The sequence below is a fragment of the Brachypodium distachyon genome, chromosome 2 (assembly GCF_000005505.3).
Source record: "Brachypodium distachyon strain Bd21 chromosome 2, Brachypodium_distachyon_v3.0, whole genome shotgun sequence".
Lineage (NCBI taxonomy): Eukaryota > Viridiplantae > Streptophyta > Magnoliopsida > Poales > Poaceae > Brachypodium > Brachypodium distachyon.
The window spans coordinates 26,284,130-26,304,040 of record NC_016132.3 but is presented as its reverse complement, the minus strand read 5'-3'; the positions used below and the strand labels follow the sequence as shown (position 1 = coordinate 26,304,040).

The window sequence follows — 19,911 nt, the reverse complement described above, 5'->3', positions numbered from 1 at the left end:
GATCGTGTAATATGTTTTCAAGGGAGTTTACTTCGTCCTCCACCATCACTATATTTTCAAGGGATTTTCGACATCCACTCTGCCAAGACACTTGTTTTGTCTGTTTTTCCAATTTATGTCCAAAGAACATTTGCAGTTTTCTTGTGTTCTGCATTTTCATTCTTCTCAAATTTCTTTATATTATTCGCGTGGTCTAATGAGGATCTAATAGTTTGCACAACGCACTCACAAAATAAATTTAGCATTTAAGTGCAAAACACCTAGGAATGTAGAAATGGGCATTTCGATAGAACTAGTCATAGAACAAATGAAATAATATCTCAGCCACATAAAGTGACAAACAGAAGATTGCAAAATATAAAATAAAATTGTAGATAACAAAATAAAGTGTCTCAATCCTAAGCGAACAAGTAAAAAAGGTTGAGGTAGATATTAAAATTCAATAGAACTCTATAAAAGTTTAATAGAATTGTCATAACGATCTAAGGCTTCTACGAAAAGCTTTCTTAATAATCGAAACCCCTACATGCTTAAATTCCTGGCGCTGGATTGCGCCTTGCCAGTGATTTGCGGCGTCGAGCGGTGCGGGCACGCCGATGCACGAGTTGTACCTGTCAAGGTGCTCTCTTATTTGCTCTGGTCCTCGAGAAGACCAGATCTGCCTGCCTTTTTAGGAGCCGGTCTTTGTTTGGTGTCGTTAGAGCGGAGTTTTATGGTTGCCACTTGTTTGTCGGCGGTCACCAAAGCAGCGTTTAAGAGATAAGGTCAAACCCTAGCCGCCGCCGCCGCCACCCCTCCACCCTCTTCCCGGTCTTCCTCCTCCTTGCTGCCGCTGGAGACGGAGGTCGCGGGCGGCCCTCGAGGACGGCGACGGCAGGGTGTCTTCTCCGCGCTGTGTGAAGGGCGGCAGGCGAGGCGCACCGCCGACGGCGTGGATGGCGGCCGGTCGCGGGATGGTGGCTGCAGGTGGTGCGGTGGCTGGTCGGATCTGGCCCCTGTACGGGCTTAGTTGCGGCCATATGGCGCCGGTCGAGGTGGTGCAGGAGGCGTTGCCGTCGGTCCATCGTCGTGGGCGCCGTCGGCACCGTCCTCATGGCAAAGGGCTGATACCTTCCGCGGTGCTGCAGGTCGAGGTGGTGCAGGAGGCACCACCCGCGGCCCTGGGTTCGATCCGAGGCCTCGTATGGTGGCCTAGCATGGTGGCTTGGCCCAGGGAGGTCGGAGGAGGGCCGGATTTGTTGCTAAAAGTTGAAGGCGTCGTGCTCAGGCAGGTATATGGATTGTTCCTCCTGACCTGTTGGAAGGCGACGATTGATCTAGAGTCCCGACCCTTGGCAATAGCAACACTGTTTGTTTGCGTTCGTTGCGGTGCGGATTCTATCAAGTGCAGGTGCTATGCACGGCGTCTCATCTCATGGAGATGCGTCAAGTCATGCCTGTTGCTGCTGGTCCGAAGGTTGTGCGATAGAGGTTAGAAGTGAGGCGGTGGTTGGCCCGTCTTTTAGCATCCTCTGTGTGGTATCCTACTAACGATGTGTCCTTAGGCGATGATGATGGTACATGCAGATGTTTCGGCGTGTATCGTAGGGTTAGTGGTAGTTTGGTGGACACTGTTTTTTTTTGGGTCGACTTTGTTCGGCTTTTTTGCCTAGTTTTGCTTGGCTTTAATAATATATGACTTTATGCATCAGTTGATGCAGAGGCCGGGGGTTTTCTCCTTTTCCAAAAAAAAAAAAGCAGCGTCCGTCTGCAATCGGCCGATCTGTATAGCCAGGAGAACCAAAGCAGAGCCATCGTCCATGCACTGCATCACAGCTGAGGATACAAGAGGTCAAAAATTAATGCCAGCACCAAAGTGCCTGCTAGCACACGTATGTGATGGTCGCGGCGCCCTCGACAACCGCTGTTACGGCTACAGGGCGGGCGGGGAGACGTTGCGCATGAGACTTTGCATGTCAGGCTCACAAGGGCGGGCGGGGTCATCCCGCGCCCAAGTCGATCCCATCTTGAGTGACGTATTAAAACACTGCTTCATTGACAGTTGTACTTTTAATGACTTGTTCCTTGAAGGGTCCACCGCTACAGAGAAATCTGAGTGACGTATTAAAACAGAGACTCATTGGCAGTTGTAGTGTTAATGACTTGTTCCAAACACGCCAACTTCACCAGCGCTGCAGTAAACCGTGCACGTGTACATCACCACAGCCGGCTACTGATCCACGACCACCTCACCGTCGACGGAAGATTATACTTCACTCACAAGCACGCAGATTAACTTGATGTGTTATATATACACATGCTCATGGATGGATGCCATGTCTACGCAAAATTCCAAGGAGAGACATAGCGCTAGCTAGCTTAATTACGTATACGTGGTGATCGAACTGGTCGGCATCCGACATGGAGATCGGCAACGAGCAGCCGCGGCACCATTTCGTGCTGGTGCACGGGATGAACCACGGGGCCTGGTGCTGGTACAAGGTGGTCACGGCGCTGCGCCGCGCGGGCCACCGGGCGACGGCGCTGGACATGGCCGGCTGCGGCGTGCACCCGGCGCGCGTCGACGAGGTGGCCGGCTTCGAGGAGTACTCGCGCCCGCTGCTGGACGCGCTCGCGGCGCTGCCGCCCGGCGAGCGCGCCGTGCTCGTCGCGCACAGTCACGGCGGGTACAGCGTCGCGCTCGCCGTGGAAAGGTTCCCGGAGAAGGTCGCCGCCGCCGTGTTCGTCACCGCCTCCATGCCCGCCGTCGGCCGCGCAATGGCTGCCACGAGCGACGAAGTACGTCCAACATTTTTTTTCTCCATAAAGAAAAACATAAACCAAAAGAGGTAAACATATATGCAACAACCTTTTGTAGCAAAATTCAGTTTTCCAGAAGTAAAGAAAACATGCGCAGCAAATCATCAGCAGTACTATTCCAGAAGAAAAAAAATGATCATGGACAGACGCATAAAGAGATGGTGTTACTGTCACAATAGCAATTAATTTTATTAATGCATGTATTACACCGATACAATTGCATTTTTCTCAATGTTATTTTTAGTTACTCGCATACGTCGGCCCAGACCACTTCATGGATTCAGAAGAGCTAGAGCAAAGGAACCCAAAGATTGAGGGCAAACCATTCATCTTTGGGCCCAAATTCATGGCTCAGAGGGTGTACAATCTGAGTCCACCAGAGGTAATAATAAAACTTGCATATGTTTTGCTTTTTCTTTGCCGGCACAAGTTTCCACACTTAATTAGTTATCAGCTATTTGAACTAGGATTATCACCATTGCCTTTTCTTTCGCAGGACTTGACTCTAGGGCTATCGCTAATCCGGCCGGCCAATTCATTCACCACGAACAACTCAAAGGAGACAGTCATGAGGGACGAGAATCTCCTGACGGCAAAGAGGTACGGGTCGGCGAGTCGTGTGTTCGTTACTGTAGAGGACGACCGTGCCCTCCCCGTGGGGTTCCAGCGCCGCATGACAGCACAGAGCCCCGACGTCCAGGTGGAGGGGATGGCCGCCGGTGGAGCAGACCACATGGCCATGCTCTCGCGGCCGGAAGAGCTTGCTGAGCTCCTTGTGAGGATCGCCGGCGGCATATGATGCAAAGCTAATGATCTTGTCGCATGTTTTCACTGGGTGTTTACTTCGTCCTCCACCACCACTCTATTTTCAAGGATTTTCGACTTGTTTTGTCTGTTTTTCCAGTCCAAAGGAACATTTTGCAGTTTTCATGTGTTCTGCATTTGCATTCTTCTCAAATTTTTGTGTATTATTCATGTCGTCTAATAAAGATCTAATAATTTCGCAGAATGCAAGCACAAAACAAATTAAGTATTTAAGTGCAAAACACAGAGGAAAAATATATGCAGAAATGGGCGTTTGCATCGAACGAGTCATAGAACAAATGAAAATATCTCAGCCACATAAAGTGCCAAACAGAAGATTGCAAAATATTAAAATAAAATTGTGGAGAACACGTAGTGGAGAAAGATTGAGGTAGATATTAAAATGCAATAAAAGTCCATAATAGTTTATACTCCTTCGACCGATATTACTTGTCTAAAATTTACCGAAACATTAATATATTTATGTATAAAAAACGTCTAGATACATTAATATTTTGACAAATATTATGGATCTAGCATTGTCCTGGAACCCTGCTGCGTGCTTAAATTCCTGGCGCCGTCTGTCGCCCGCGCGGGCTCAGGACCACCGCCTCTGGCCGACCCAAGGGACAGAACGCAACCAAATTTAGGCAAAAAAAAAAAGTTACAGGAGGAGATGCGTGTGTCGTTGGGCTGCACGTGGACGCATACATTAAGCGTGCTACGACTTCCGTCCAGCCAGAGTCGGTGCGATCTGTCCCAGACACGTTAACTTGGCCAGCACTGCTGTATACGTGTGCAGCCACGTCTCCGATTGCTGCAAACTTGCTCCGTTATATATGCAGTTATGCATGCTAGCAATCGCTACCATATCCACGCAAGAAGCTCAAGGAATCAACTTCAGTTTTTACATTGAAAACGTATTATAGGCTTATAGCTAAGCTAACGCACGTTGCCGGCCGGCCGGTGCACGCGCCAACGCCATGGACAACGCGAATGATCATCAGCCGCGGCAGCACCATTTCGTGCTGGTGCACGGGATGAACCACGGTGCGTGGTGCTGGTACAAGGTGGTCACGGCGCTGCGCCGCGCGGGCCACCGGGCGACGGCGCTGGACATGGCCGGCTGCGGCGTGCACCCGGCTCGCGCAGACGAGGTGGCCTGCTTCGAGGAGTACTCGCGCCCGCTGCTGGACGCGCTCGCGGCGCTGCCGCCCGGCGAGCGCGCCGTGCTCGTCGCGCACAGCCACGGTGGGTACAGCGTCGCACTCGCCGCTGAGAGGTTCCCGGAGAAGGTCGCCGCCGCCGTGTTCTTGGCCGCGTCCATGCCCGCCGTCGGCCGTGCAATGGCTGTCACAAGCGACGAAGTACGTGCGCCATTTTTCCTCCATAAAACATGAGTAAATTAATCTTGACTTGTCGAAACAGCAGCAGGTGTAGGAGGCGAACTATATGCGTGCACGTCTCCAAATTCGCAGCTGCTCTAAAAAAGCTCAAGTCATAAATGTTTGCTTAATCAAGAAAGTAATAGGGTATATATCATGATAATCTGATTCCCTCCATTTTTATCCATATAGTTATTCGCATATGTCAGTCCAGATTTCATCATGGATTCAAAAGAGTTTGAGCAGAAGAACCCAAAGATCAAGGGTAAACCGTTCATATTTGGGCCAGAGTTCATGGCCCAGAGGGCGTACAATATGAGCCCACCAGAGGTAACAATGATCCTGTAAATTGTTGTTGCGTTGTCTTTGACGGCACAAAAGATCAACGATGTCAGCTAAGAATAACGCCCTCTCGTTTCTCTTAGGACTTAACTCTGGGGTTAATGCTGGTTCGACCGGCCAACTCGTTCACCACAAATAACATGGAGGAGCCGGTCATGAGGGACGAGAATCTCCTTACAACGGCAAGGTATGGGCCGGTGAGACGCGTCTACATCATGGTGGAGGACGACCGTGCCCTGCCGGTAGGGTTCCAGCGCCACATGATCGCACAAAGTCCTGGAGTCGAGGTGGAGGAGATGGTCCTTGGTGGAGCAGACCACATGCCCATGCTATCGAGGCCCAAGGAGCTCGTCGAGATCCTCGTGAGGGTAGCTGGCCGGTGGCATGCTACGCAGTGAAGACAGAAGATTGCACACGTATATACTTTCTTCGATTCATAATAAATATCGTTGATGTAGTACATCTTAGAGAGTACCACGTATATTATTGAGAAGTTATGATAGTATGCTGTTTTTGCTTCTTCTCTTTTAGATAATGAAAGCTTTTATTACTTCTGGCCTCTCCTAGAAACACAGTCACCGTCAAGAATGAACTGAGAGCATCCCAGAGCAAATGAAATTTGCAAAATTAGTCATTTAGATAGAATTAAAAGGAGACACTGGATAAAGGTCATCAGTTCTACTTGACCAAGTGCAAAATAGAAGCGTGCGGAACACATGAAAATTGAATGTGTGGTTGCAAAAATGTTTTGATCATCCCACACGAATGGGTGGATAAAAGTGGCTGGAGTGGACAATTCAATTCAGAGCTGGGCCATACGCAAGTACGTAGTAGTTCTAGTTCGGATGACTCGCACGTTGTTACATAACCGTGTTAAAATAAATACATAAGTAGATGCGTAAGATTAACTAGCACTAATGATGGAAAATGTAAAAGTTTTCTGTTTTATTTAGAAACAATAAAACCTAAAACATATGTGGCAAAATGATGTACTCCCTCCGATCCATAAAAAATGTCGCTCATTTTGTACTAAGTTAGTATAAATTTTGTACTAAATGGACGATATTTTTTATGGATCAGAAAGAGTACAAAAATGGATTGTCAAAAAACCGGAATTGATTAGGTGACATGTATCATGTATGGCTTGAATTGATACATTAATGCAAAATGTATGTGAATACATGCATTGCTTAAAAAAAGACACGCATGATTTGATGAAATGAGATAGCTTGCATGGCAATGTGATGGGCCAACTGAGGTTGCATGCTTGCATGTTGAGAGAAATAGGTAATGAAGCTCTTATTTAGATATAGAAGATTTCATCGCATGGTTACTACGATCAAAGGTTTTATGCAGGAAATAATTTGTAACAATTATAATGCTACATAAATCTTACGAGATTCACAAGATCCAAAGAAGAAATACATGCGTTTGTTGTTTTCACCCTATCTCACTCATCGTCGCCGTGGTTACTATATAAGAATAAATGGATAATTCTTTGTGCTTAATCAATTCATATGTAAAACCAGAGTTTTTCTTCTTCTGTCGGTGCTATTCGAGTGTTGTGAGGGCCCTGTATCTAATCAGTTCATGGTATACAAATATGAGTTGGTTTGTGTTCTATTCGAGTGTTATGAAGGACCCGTGTCTAATCAATTCATAATATACGAACATGAGTTGGTGTGCTTTATTCGAGTGTTGTGAAGGGCCGTATCTATCAGTTTTGTTCCCTTGATCGTTCTTTTCTCGTCCGCATCACACATTCATCTTCTCGTCTGAACCACATAAAGCCGACAGAATGGAACACAGAAGTCACGCGCAGAGTACTAAATTTGAAAACATGCTCACTTAATTGTCACTTCGAAACCACTTTAGTTAAATTTTAGGGAAAACTTTTTTCTCACTTCGAAATCATTAATTATCAGCACGGTATCCCTAATAAAATGCTGACACCAACTTATCATATATGGCCTGCCACCGTGCACTTCCAGTAAGTGAAGCATGCACCAACAGGAGAAGAAAACTACTTCTCCTCTTTTGGTTAGAGCATCTTCAGCAGTAACTCCTAAAACAATGTCCCTAAATTCTGTTTAGGGGTTTCTTCCTAAAATTTGAAGTCTCTATTTCATCTTCCTCTTCAGCAGTAGCCCCTATATCTCATTTTCTCTTATACACTGACACATGGGACCCACTTGTCAGTGGGTCAATTTCATCCTTTCATCTTCTTCCCCAGCAACAGAGGAGGGCATGGGGGCAAGCCAAGCCGAGGCCATGGGGGGCTGGTGGTGGTGGCCGAGCGCACTGGCTGGCTAGGCGGCGGTCGAGTGCGGTGGTCGACAGGGGCGCTCGTACCGGCGTTGGGGAGCGAGGGGGCAAGGGGGCGGAGGCGCGAGCGCCGGCGCGCGCGCGGCGGAGAGCGAGGGCGCGGAGGCAGGGGAGGCAGCAGCACGGAGGCGGGGGAGGCGACCGGGGACGACGGACTCGCACGGTGGCAGGGGAGGTGGCGTCGCGGGAGGTCGGTGGCGGCGGGCGGAGGCGGCGAGGGATGGTCGGAGCCTCCACGAGAGGGCAGAAGGTGACGAGGCGTGGGAAGGAGAGGAATAGGGACTCACTTCCGGGTCCTGGATATAGGGGCTCGAGGGGTGTATTTAGGTGCCTCCCTACTTTAGGGATTCAAATAGGGTCCTGCTGAAGAGCTTTTTTTGGCTCCAGCTCTTAAAAACAGGATAGAGATATTGTTTAGGGTTCCTTTTGAAGATGCTCTTAAATAGACAAATTCACGTCACTTATTTTGGAACGTAGAGAGTATAAAACCATGGATTTTGAGTAAGTATATAAACGGAAACACGATGCGTGCTTAGGTAAAGAGACATGGCGGCCCAGAACTCCAGATCGATCGATGCTCTGGTTTGGATCAATCCACAAACTCTGGAGACACGCTGCACAACATGGCGCGCGCACAGCGTACATGTTCAAATATTTGTACACATCATTTTGATGACGCTCCAGCAGTGGCTACTGGCTAATTCACTCACCATTATTACTTGTGTTCTTTGTGATAACATGGACGGATCGAATCCCATCGGATTTATTTACTGCAGGGCGAAACAGAGGAGACGTTTGCCGTCGCGCGGCTTTCACCTCATGCGCAACGGCCGGACCATCGTCGGCGGCGGGCACGGATAAGGGTAGCTGAGCTGCGGCGGCAGCGGCGGAGCAGACGCGTACGGCGCCGCGGCCGCCGCAAGGTACCCCTGCCCCGCCGCAGCCGGCTCGCCCACGGCCGGATGCTGCTGCGCGTGGGCGTCCGGGTGGATGACCCCGCCGAGCTTGTAGGAGAGGTTGAGCACGCCGTGGGCCTTGCTGGAGCCGACCTTGCGCACCTTGTAGGCGCGGAGCTTGGCTTCCGTACTGGGCTCGTCACCGGCGCCGGAGAGGATTTCGGAGAGCGGGATGATGACCTCGCCGACGTCGCGGTCACCGAGGGCGCGCTCCGTGCGCAGGAGCACGCGCAGGGCGCCGCTCCCGGCGCCGGACGCCGGCACGGTGACGCGGACCGTGGCGTTCCAGGACGGGTCGCGGCCGCCCGCGCGGTCCGTGGCCACGCGCTGTTTCGAGAGCGGGTCCCCGGCCAGGTACACCACCGCGTACACCTCCATCTTGGACACCAGGTTCACGTCCCGAAGGTCCCTCGCCGACACCAGCGTCACATCCACCGTCCTGCTCGCCATGACACACTGATCCGGCTTCCGCCGGTGGCGCTTCCTCTCTGCTCGATACTGGGCTCCTGGCTGCGGCCTTCTCCGTGTATATATAGACTGGAGATCAGTAGAGACGACGGAGGAATGAGAATGACATGGGAGCCTCGATCATTGCAGCCACTGCCTTTGCTTCGACAGGGAAGCGGATTCCATCTCTGATTTACCATTTGTTAATTCTCACGGTATTACATGTGTACACGTCGGCGTGCAGCACAGTGCAAGTGTCGAGAGGAGAAAAAACGAAAAGGAAACGCAGCAAAGCTTCGATGCTTTGACCAAAACTTGTTGTCGGGGATTCTTCTCCATTATCATGAATTTACAATAATTTAGCTCAAGATAGCAGATCGTCGCCCACCAATTTGCACGCAGAGCTGTAAGTTGCCAATACAGCCCTACACTTTACCAATTCCTGGCTCCGCCACTGCCAGTAACCATAGTATACGGCTGTTCATGAACGGGGATGCGGCTCGTCTGACCTGCCGTAGGGCAGCATATCTACCGTTACTCAGTCAACAGATCCATCGAACGGCCATGGCGAATCCAGCTCCAACTGCGCCTTGACTGGCAGAGTCGATCGACGAGACCAGCAGCAATCCCGGAGCAGGTGCTCGGCTGTCTCCAAATTCCTCATACAATTCCAGAACTAACTAGCAGGTGTTTTTTTTTACTCCGTATTTGTCGCAAATTACGAGCATTCTGTATTTTTCCTGTTTAGAGTTTTAATTACACGTTGAAAAGACACGTACTGGACCACTAAATATCACTGAACAGATTCACAGCTTGTTCTGGGGGTGTTCTGTGTCAGGAGTTTGGATCTGGTTGTACTAGAACAGATTCACAGCTTGTTGAGAATTTTGCTGGGGCAGGGCTTTCTTATATATTGATCAATGAGGCTGATGGTTTGGTAGGAAAGGACACACTGGATACTGTTTTGAGTGCTCCTGAACTGTAGGGTTCTGATGGGGAGCCTTATCCAATGAAGCTGTTTGATAAAAAAGATTAGTCCAATGTCAATTGCACCTTACAGACCTATACTAGAAAGAGTGCAAGGCTTCAAGCTCAAGGAAATGGTCATGTTCCTATTATGGAGAAGGCTCAGGCACAAAAAGCTGGTTACAATGTTTTTTTTTTTACCCGAACTACGGCGGGCAACAGCCGGCCTCACAACTTTATTAAAAACAAAACGTAACCTTGCAGAAGAATGAGATTATACAGGAGGGGTTATGGAGATAGCGAGTAGGAATATTTACAAATTCGTGGCCAAGTGAGCCAACATTATCGCCAATCGTTCAGGAGGGCCTTCTTCGGCGTTGAATTGCAGAGAGACGCTCATAGGGAAATGTCAGAGGAGCATCTCTCTATGAGTAAGTAGGTGTCTTCGATAGAGTTCCTGAAAACCATCGCATTCCTCCTCTTCCATATATTCCATAGCACAGCAATAAGCACTGTGGCGTGAACTCGGTCTGATGGGGAGCGAGTAGCAAGAACAGTGATAGTTGGGCATGATGTAGCATCCGAGTGAACAAACTAAAGAGCATCCCAAACCAGACAGAGACAGTTGCACTGAAGGAACATGTGCGTTGTTGTTTCATTTTGATTACAGAACGGGCACTTGGCGGAGTCGGACAGCCCCCGACGGAAACGACGATCATTGGTGTAAAGCCTCTCTTTGATAGCCAGCCACATGAAAATTCTGCATTTGTTGGTCGCAAAATTCTCCCAGACCACCTTAGCGGTCGAATCATCCGCAAGCGATGCGAAGGAGGCCGAGTAAGCCGACTTAGTGGTAAGGATCTTGCCATCCAATCGACCCACTCGAACATCCAGGACCTGTAAATTCAAGACAACAATAGCCAACAAAATTTGCGACTCGCCAAATTCAAGAAGCGCCAAAGTCGTAAGCCTAGGGCGAAAAAAGGAGCGGCTATCAAAGGAGAGAATCGCCGCCTCAACCGAAATGTTAGGCCGCAAGGAGTGGGAAAACAAGGCGGGGAAACGAGAGGCAAGGGTTTCTGAACCTAACCAAAGGTCAAGCGAAAAGGCGGTGGCACGACCATCACCAATAGAGACTTTGGAGATGGAGCGCAGGAGATCAAGGCCACCGGAGATGTCTTTCCAGACCGGAGTGTCAAGGTGGTGTGCATCTCCAAGGTCACGCAGAGGAGACCAACCATAGGAGGCAGCAAAACGTTGTTCCCAAGGGGATAAACCAGGGCGATGGACTTTTGCAAGGTGTTTAAGAAGAAGACAAATATTGTGAGTGCGAAGGCAGCGGAACCCTAATCCCCCTTTGGAAGCGGGAGCGCATACAACATCCCAGGCCACTTTACAATTCCCACCATTTGCATGATCCTCTCCCGTCCAGAAGAAAGCTCGACAACGCTGATCAATCCCGTGGATCGTACCCGCAGGAAGAAGAATAGTGCCCATGGCATAGGTGGGCATAGCACGAAGGGCAGATTTGACAAGGATCGCCCTGCCACCAATTGACAGCAATTTACCTTTCCAACCAGCAAGACGACGATCTACCTTGTCAATGATAGGGCGGAACGCAGAGAGCCGGAGTTTGTGCGTCGAAAGCGGGAGAGCCTGGTAAGTTTGAGGGAAGGAGGAAATCTGACAAAGGAGGATAGCCGCCAGAGAGACCGCCTCCTGCGATTCCACATGGATGGTTGAGAAAGTGCTTTTATGAAAGTTAATTTGAAGTCCGGTGGCCTCCGAAAACTGAAGGAGCACCCCTTTGAGATGAGAAAGCTGAGAGGAATCCGCACGCAGAATAACCAAAGTATCGTCAGCATATTGGATAACGGGACAAGGTAAGGAGTCATCAATAGGATGAGAGATGTGACCAAGAGATGACGCTTGTAAAATAAGACGTTGAAGTACATCGGCGACAAGAATAAAAAGAAAGGGGGAAAGAGGATCGCCTTGGCGTAAACCACGACGGCACTGGATCCAAGGACCAGGGGAGCCATTGAGAAGAATAGCCGATTGACTTGAAGAGTTAAGGTCGGAATTCAATCACACCATTTGCGGGGGAAACCTTTGGCAATTAAGATTCGAGTAAGAGCCTTCCACAAAACAGAGTCGAAGACTTTATGGAAATCAAGTTTGAGGGCGATGGAAGGTATGTTCCGTTTATGGCAAGATTGAATAATGTCGGCGGCGTAAATGAAGTTTTCCGAGATGCTCCTTCCCTGAACAAAGCCAGTCTAATCCGGGTGAATAAGGGGATGGATGAGGGGTCGAAGACGTAAGGCCATGCATTTGGAAATAAATTTAAGGAAGCGTTTTGCAGTGAAACCGGCCGGTAATGATCCGGGGTGGAAGCTCCCGGCTTTTTCGGTAGGAGGACAATGAAAGCTTTGTTAATCCGACGAAGGTCTGCAGTACGGTAGTAGAAATTTGACATGAGGTTGCACAAATCTTGTTTAACCAGAGACCAGTAGCTTTTGAAAAAAGCCGGGCCGGATCCATCCGGGCCAGGGCTGGCGTTATCGTTTATGGAGAGGAAGCACTCTTTGATATCGCAGGGGGGAAAGGAGCAATTAAGGACTGAGCCTGCACCGAGGAGAGAGAAGAGGAGACGAGGAGCAATGAAAGGTCAAATTGGATACACGAAGAGCCGGAGACGCCGATGATCAAGGTGAAGAAGTCAGTGAGGATTGCTTGTTTTGCAGAATGGGCAAAGATGAGATTGCCATTGAAATCCAGGAGCCGAATTTGATTTTTCCTAAGGCGAATCGAAGCGCAGGTATGGAAGTATTTAGTATTTTCATCTCCGAGTGTGCAATCTTTAATTTTACACTACAACACAAATGTCTTGTAGAGACATTTTCATTGAGGCAATATAATCTTTGTCTCTACCCAGAGACAATTTTGAGACATAGTTTCATGTAGAGGCAGTCTATGAGGCGCTATGGATAATGTCTTAAATATAGAAACACTAGTTGAGACATTATGGTGTAAAGACATTTTTTGACGCATTTAATAAATTGTCACAAGACTCATGTAGAAACATGGTTTTGAAATACTTGATGAATGACCTTACGGTATGGTTAGAGATACTATTTGAGACACATTTTATGTTGTGTAGATACATTCTTGGCAAGTTTGAGACATGTAGCAGACTACTCATAATAATTTCATTACAAGTATAAGCAAGAATTGATATCAGGTTGAGATGGTTAGGTGAGTGTGTAGTTTTCCTTAAGGTCTTGAGTTCGAGGATTGGTTTCAACATGATTTTTTCAATGTATATTTTCTAGCACATGAGTATAGAGACACAATTTAATGTTTTTACCAAATGTCGCATTGAATGTAGAGACAATATAGTGTCTCCATTAAATGTCTAAAAAGTATAGAGACACAATGCAATGTTTTTACGAAATGTCGTATTGAACGTAGAGACGGTATATTGTCTCTATACAATGTCTAAAACAATAGAGATGTTTTATTAGTGTCTCATCACACATAGCGACATTGTCCGTAGTGACAGTTTTGTGGCATTGTACCAAGTGTGTCTAAAGTTATGTAGAGATAATTACAGTGTCCCTACGAACCAAAAATAATGTCTCTACGGGCTATTTCTCTTGTAGTGTTAGTACGTTGTCTCCAGAAAGAAGCGAGTAAGGCATTGTGGCGATGAAGAGCTTGCTTAACCGCGGCCCGCAGCTGGAATTCACTCGGAGATAGAACTCTAGATTCTTCAATTTTGTCAAGAAAGGAGATAACAGTGTTGCAGTTTTTCACAAGGACGGCAGGAGATCTATTACGACGACACCATTTCTTTGTCTCTTCCCTAATTCTTTTTAACCTGCGGCAAAGAAGACCCGGTTGCCCGCGAGAGATGTGTGAATGACCGAAACTGTTCCAGACTCGGTTAACAAGTTGACCGTATGCGTCCATGGCAAGAAGGTGATTGTAAAGCCTAAAGACCGATGGGATGGGAACATCCGAAGAGACAGCAAGGATGATGGGGATGTGATCCGAGGTGGAACGAGGCAGAAAGGAGAGAGTTGAGTTTGGAAAAAATGAACTCCACTGAATGTTAACGAATGCGCGATCGAGTCTGACTAAAACAGGGACCGATTGTTGGTTTGTCCAAGTGAAAGATCTTCCTAGTAATGGAATCTCGAGAAGCTGAAGGGAGGAGATGGAAGCAGCGAAACGCGAGGCCTCCGTCGCATTGAAGTTGGAGTTAGACCGATCGGAGGGGCGTCAAGTTTGATTGAAATCCCCAATTAAGGCCCACGGCCCGGAAATGGACTGGCCCAAGTTTTCAATTTCACTAAGAAAGGCCGGTTTTAACGTATACTCGTAAGGGCCATAAATGTTAGAAAGAGTAAAAGCTGCATCAGAAATACGGGATGAGAAGGAGCAAGTGAGAGCGAAATCGGAACGGAGCAATCCCAGTCGTTTTCATTCCAAGCAGTTAGCAGCCCGCCGGACGCACCGTTAGAAGGCGAGAAAACAAAGGAACGACAGTTAGGGGGAAGAAAGGTGGCGGCCTTGAAGATAGTGACGTCCTCTAATTTCGTTTCTTGAAAACAAATGACCGAGGGGTTAGCGTGTAAGAGAGCAATTTTAACATCAGTGCACTTAGCAGGACGACCGAAATCGCGAACATTCCAAGAAGTAATAGGGAAAGATCTAACCATTAAACTGCCGCATACACCAAAGGAAGTACAGGGGATACGAGGAAGAAAAGAGAATAAAAATAAAATGATACAAAGAGATCACTGGGAAAGCGAAAGGATACATCATAGCTGAAGCAACTAACATATAAACAACTTCTGACACCCCCCGAACCTCGGCAGGGTCAACACCACAAGCAGCGGCTAGCTGAATGATGTCCTGGCGAGGGAGAGGAGGACAACCTTCGTCAGCGATTTCAAGAAGCTCAACCGCTGGAAGCTCTCCTTTGTCGAAGCGCTGGCCAGACCCCCCTCCATCTTCAGTTTCTTGCGTCCGGAAACTTTGTCAAGGATTGAGGTATAGGTGGCCGGTTCAATGGAGGCAAGCCTAGCGCTGCGGTGCGGAACGACGGGAGAGGGGGCAGGCTCAGCCGGCATCACATCTTGGAGCAAAAGTAGATTGGCGTCTTCCAGAGAAAGAGGAGGCTCCGAGACAAGACTGAAAGATTCAGTGTCGCGACAGATAACTTCAACCGAAGTCATAGGCTGTTTAAGGGGGCCCACCAAGGAGATTTTGGTAAGGTGACCAATGGTACATGTGGCAAGGTTGGCAACAAGCAGCCCACGAGAACCGGCAACCTGCATGGGGAGACGATAAAAACTGTGCTCGCCATTAGTGCCAGTAACGTGCACATCGTAGAACCCAGGAAAGAGATTAATAGAAACATCCCTAGGTTTAGCATCAAGAGGCGTGGCGCGCATGAAAGGGCGAGGAGAGGCCATCATCGCAAGGCCGCCGGGCATCTGAACCACACGACCCGCGAAATTGGAGGAGTTGACGACGGGAGGAAGCGGTGGCGCGAGATTCGCGTCCGTGAAGACCGGGAAATCTCCACCGCCACTGCCGTCGGAGTCAAAGCCATCATTGGAGCCTCCGGAGCCGCCCGAACCGCCGGAGGGTGGAGGAAAAGGATTGTTTTCGTGGACGGGGTCGAGGTCTTGGGAGTGGATGATGTGGACTTCGGTGATGGTTCCTTCTCCGGTGCTACCGTGAACTGCCAGAGTCCGCGGGATAACAGAAAGAGATCTAGCTTGCACAATAACTAGGACCTGGGAATAATCGACGCCAGAGATGCAAATGGGATCTATCTCAAAAGGATTGGCAAATGGGGCAGTGGAAGTTAGAATGTGGGCGGGAAACCAGTGTTCAAGCAGGTAATCAATCATGGAGAGAGCAGCAAGGTTACGGTTGTCGAACAAGAAACGATTCTGAGTGTCATTGTGGCGGTTAAGATAGACAGTGTGTTCTCTGCCGATATAGGGAGAGTTGTGGACTGCAAATTCCTGCTCAAAGTGCGAACCAAAACAGACGAGAGCAGCGCCCTGCGAGGAGGGGCGAAGGGAGGCGGTAGGGTGGAAGTCGTGGGACCGCAAGACACGGCGGATGAAGAAGGCAGGAGAAGAAGCGGGGGGGGGGGGGGGGGGGGGGGTGGGGTGGGCATACACGTAAGCAAGATTGTTAAAATGCTCGACGTTGACAGGAGGCATGAAGACGTCGAGGCAGTCTGGGCGGGCGTCAGCAGACGGAGGCGCGCTGTCACTCAACCCCCCACCGTCAGAGTCTTCGCCGGAGCAGAATTCTTCATAGCCATCGGAGGAGGCAGCGAGGGCGGCGGGAGGCAAGGCGAGGACGTGGTCGTTGTCGGAGTCGAATTGAAGCTCCTCGGGGTCCTCCTCATCAGGCTCGGGTACGTCGTCGACGCGCAGGAGGGAGTCGTGGACCATGAACTTGTCTTCGAAGGAGGAGGAGTCGGTGTCGGAGGAGATGATCTCCACCGCGACATCGAGAGGAATGAAGTCAGACATGACAGCAAGCACTGGAGAATCGGAGATGTGAGAGATAGAGATAGAGTTAGAGTTAGAAACCGAGGAAGCAGGAGAGGCAATGGAAGAAGAGTAAGAGAGACGAGATGGGCGAAGACCTGAATGCCGGCAGGTGGACTGACGATGGCCAAAGGACCAGCAGTGTCGGCAGCGCTCCGGTTCGCGGCAGGAGGCTACCTGGTGGTCGGTAGCAAGGCAGCGGTGGCAACGAAGAAGAAAGTTAGGGTTTGCAGGAGTGGAGGATGAAGATGGACATGGAGAAGGTGGCAATAAATAGGTAGTCGGCGCGGCGCAGCAAGAGCTTGGGCGTAGGTTAGATTCGTCACGGGTGGGGCTGCGGTAGAGACCAAAGCAGGGACAACGTAAGAATCGGGTGGGGACAGAGAAGGATCGTGGTCCGTGAGGGGGGAATCAAACCTAGGGGATTGCGAAACTGACTTCGTGTGAGAAAGCCATTTAACCGGGCCAAAAGGCGCAGGCAAGATTCCAGGGGCAAGAACGTCGAGGGTGAGCGGACGCCTACGAGACTTGGTTCTGAGATCGGGAGCAGGATCATGCAAATCGTAGGACGCGTGTCGGCCTAGGACAGGAGCAGCGCCAGAGGCCTCCAAGGCGGTTGCAGTGTGGGGCAAGGCGACATCGGACGAAGGTCCAGACGAAGCCAAGGGACCGACAGACGAGGAAACATCAAGAGCAGGCACGGGGAGAAAGAAAGCAGCCAAGGCGTCCTTGCGCGCGACAAGCGGAAGCGGACAGCACGGTCTGGCCGGCGCGGGCACGAGGGCACCAGGCAGAGCCGTGGACCGACATGGGGGACTGCAGCGTCCACAGGGGGAGCAGGCACGCACCCTGCACACCCATCAGCAGCATGGGAAGCCTGGGGAGACACGGCATAGCCTATAGGGCTTACCGCATCATCGCAGGACGCGTTTGAAATTTGAACACCGAGTTTTGGCGGTCCTTCATGGAAGCCAAGAACGAAAGCCCCATGGCACACGCCTTGCAGCGAAACAATGAATTTGGCGAGTTGCAAATTTGCTACTGAAATCGAGAAAATGCGGGAACCAAACGAACGAATGATAGGGGATTGAAAAGCAGATCCGAGCCAGAAGTTAACTAACCTCTCGATCGTACCTACGGGCTGCGGAAGGAGCAGTTGAAGCTGAGAGATCCATACCGACACCGGCGAGCAAAGTGGCAAGCGTGGCGACAGCGGGAAGCAGACCGGCGACGCAAAGTCTGAGCGCGAGATGGAGAAGAGCATCCCCAGGCGTCTGCATGAACGGGGCGGCGGAATCCGGAGGACGACGTCGCAGGATCTTCGGTGTAGACGGAGACAGGAAGCCGTCGGCGTCGTCAGGAGGGCCGGGACTCCCGGGAGGTGGAGCCGGCGACATCGCGTCAGTGACGTGAAAGAAACGCGCCGACTTCGGCGAAGAAGCTGAAGAGTGTGCCCGCCCGCCAAAGGCGCAGGCGCGCGAGGAGAAGGCGAAGGTGAGCTAGACCATGGGAATAGATCAACAGGGCAGCGTGCTGATTTGGTGGCCGCTGCCTCCAGAGTGGATGGCAGCGTTGCAGGGGGCGCAGACTTCGCGAGCTAGGACATGGCGAGGCGAAACCGAAGCGGTGAGAGGCGAGGAAGACGGGGGCGGAAGGCGGTGGCTGCCCGCTCCGGAGCGGAGCAGGGCAGGTGGCGGTGGCCGCCGACGCTGGAGCGGCGGCCGGCGCACGAGGCTAGGGCGGGCTAGAGCAGCCTAGTCCGAGCCCAGTTCCCTTCATCCATCACCAATTTAGCCGCTGGTTACAATGTGTCAGGTACCAATCTTAACATGCATAATTCTTTTGCTTTATTAGATGATGAGGTCATTATTGGTAAAGCTTTAGAATTGGGTGTAGATATTGCTAGTTTCCCCTTACACCAAGTGTGTGTGATTAAGGATTTAGAAATTGCTAGACACACTTTAGACAAAGAAGAGATTGGCTTCTGCCGAGGTTTCAGTGGAACACTTTGTTGGTTTGAAGATCAACTTTCAAAAAAGTGAAGCCTTTGAAGTATTTGGGTGTTCCTGTTCAGGGCTCTAAACTGAATTGTTGCTGACTGGAATGCTTTATTGGAGAAAATTCAGAAAAGGCTGGAGGGATGGAAAGGGAGTGTACTTTCTGTCGGCGGCAGAAATACTTTGATAAATTCTTGTCTCACTAGTACTCCTATTTAGCACATGTCCATGTATGTGTTACCTTTGACTGTGGTTGAAAATTTGGATAAGCCTAGAAGGAAATTTTTCTGGCAAAGTGGTCAGGAGAAGAGGAAATATCATATGGTTCAGTGGAAGTTAATCTGCAGACCAAAAAAGAAGGGAGGATTAAGGGTTAAGAATTTAAGATACCTTAACATAAGTTTGTTGTGCAAGTGGTGGTGGAAGTTAGAAACTGAATCTGGTGTGTGGCAACAGGTTGCATTCAGCAAGTATGATTATAATCTGTGTGTCAGGCAGATCCTATCTAGGGCATCAGACTCCCCATTATGGAAAACACTGTTGAAAATTACATGCAAGGGAGGAAAATGCTGGTGGGGAATGGATACGTAACAGATTTTTGGAAGGACCCGTGGATAGGTAGGAGGCCGCTGAAGGATACCTTCCGTGGCTTATTTGTTGTGTGCAATGACTCTGAAATAACTGTTAATGTTGCATTCCAGAGGGGCTGGCAATTGCAGTTTAGGAGATGGCTGACTGTTGATCTTTTGATTATGAAAGATATGTTGGAAGGTTTTGTTTGTTCTTGGGTACCCAATGCTGTGGAGGATAGAGCACAGTGGGCTTTGTGCAAGAACGGCAAGTTTACTGTCAGGAGTATGTACAATTTGCCAACTGATAAGGGCCTACACAGACCCTTCAAACATCTCTGGAAAGCGAAACTACCGTCGAAAATTAAGATTTGGACGTGGTTAATTTGGCATAATGCTATTGCAACAAAGACAACATGAAAAAAAGAAATTGGTTAGGAGACTTTTCTTGTAGATTTTGTTCGAATGATGAATCTATAGGTCACATGTTCTTTGATTGTGTGGCGGCAGGATATGTGTGGAGTGCGGTTAGCCATTTGCTGGGTGCTAAAGTAAGGCTTAGCTGCTATTTGTTGGGCAATTTGGAAATGCCGGCATGTTTTGAGCACAAACTGATTAGTGATCCAATTGATCTAATCTGCCGTGCTTGCTCCTTCCTGCGTTATTGGGCAGAATTGCAGGACAAGAACAGGATCTTGGCCTTAAGGCGATGGAGCTTCAGGATGCTGCTGATG

The 19,911-nt window shown here is 49.5% G+C and overlaps 3 protein-coding genes across 3 annotated transcripts; 2 read left to right on the top strand and 1 right to left on the bottom strand.

Moving 5' to 3' along the window:
* The first annotated feature begins 2,161 nt into the window (after positions 1-2,161).
* Positions 2,162-3,805, top strand: LOC100826968 (probable esterase PIR7A). The gene is made up of 3 exons (XM_003568547.4): positions 2,162-2,778; positions 3,044-3,181; positions 3,296-3,805. Exons 1-3 carry the CDS (start codon positions 2,401-2,403, stop codon positions 3,596-3,598), a joined length of 819 nt encoding a protein of 272 aa, XP_003568595.1. The 5' UTR covers positions 2,162-2,400; the 3' UTR covers positions 3,599-3,805.
* A 641-nt stretch (positions 3,806-4,446) lies between these two features.
* Positions 4,447-5,904, top strand: LOC100823051 (probable esterase PIR7A). Its single transcript, XM_003566271.4, has 3 exons — positions 4,447-4,970; positions 5,181-5,318; positions 5,414-5,904. The coding sequence occupies exons 1-3, from the start codon at positions 4,587-4,589 to the stop codon at positions 5,726-5,728; spliced, it is 837 nt and encodes a 278-aa protein (XP_003566319.1). The 5' UTR covers positions 4,447-4,586; the 3' UTR covers positions 5,729-5,904.
* Positions 5,905-8,135: 2,231 nt separating this feature from the next.
* Positions 8,136-9,133, bottom strand: LOC100822736 (protein SRC2). Its single transcript, XM_003566270.4, has one exon. The coding sequence runs from the start codon at positions 9,059-9,061 to the stop codon at positions 8,468-8,470; it is 594 nt and encodes a 197-aa protein (XP_003566318.1). The 5' UTR covers positions 9,062-9,133; the 3' UTR covers positions 8,136-8,467.
* Between the last annotated feature and the right edge of the window lie 10,778 nt (positions 9,134-19,911).

Bases quoted from the DNA above. Each gene is read 5' to 3' on its own strand.
- LOC100822736 (XM_003566270.4), bottom strand. From the start codon at position 9,061: ATGGCGAGCAGGACGGTGGATGTGACGCTGGTGTCGGCGAGGGACCTT.
- LOC100826968 (XM_003568547.4), top strand. From the start codon at position 2,401: ATGGAGATCGGCAACGAGCAGCCGCGGCACCATTTCGTGCTGGTGCAC. The intron at 2,779-3,043 runs GTACGTCCAACA...TGTTATTTTTAG, and splicing joins TGGCTGCCACGAGCGACGAA to TTACTCGCATACGTCGGCCC. The intron at 3,182-3,295 runs GTAATAATAAAA...TTTCTTTCGCAG, and splicing joins ACAATCTGAGTCCACCAGAG to GACTTGACTCTAGGGCTATC.
- LOC100823051 (XM_003566271.4), top strand. From the start codon at position 4,587: ATGGACAACGCGAATGATCATCAGCCGCGGCAGCACCATTTCGTGCTG. The intron at 4,971-5,180 runs GTACGTGCGCCA...TTATCCATATAG, and splicing joins TGGCTGTCACAAGCGACGAA to TTATTCGCATATGTCAGTCC. The intron at 5,319-5,413 runs GTAACAATGATC...CGTTTCTCTTAG, and splicing joins ACAATATGAGCCCACCAGAG to GACTTAACTCTGGGGTTAAT.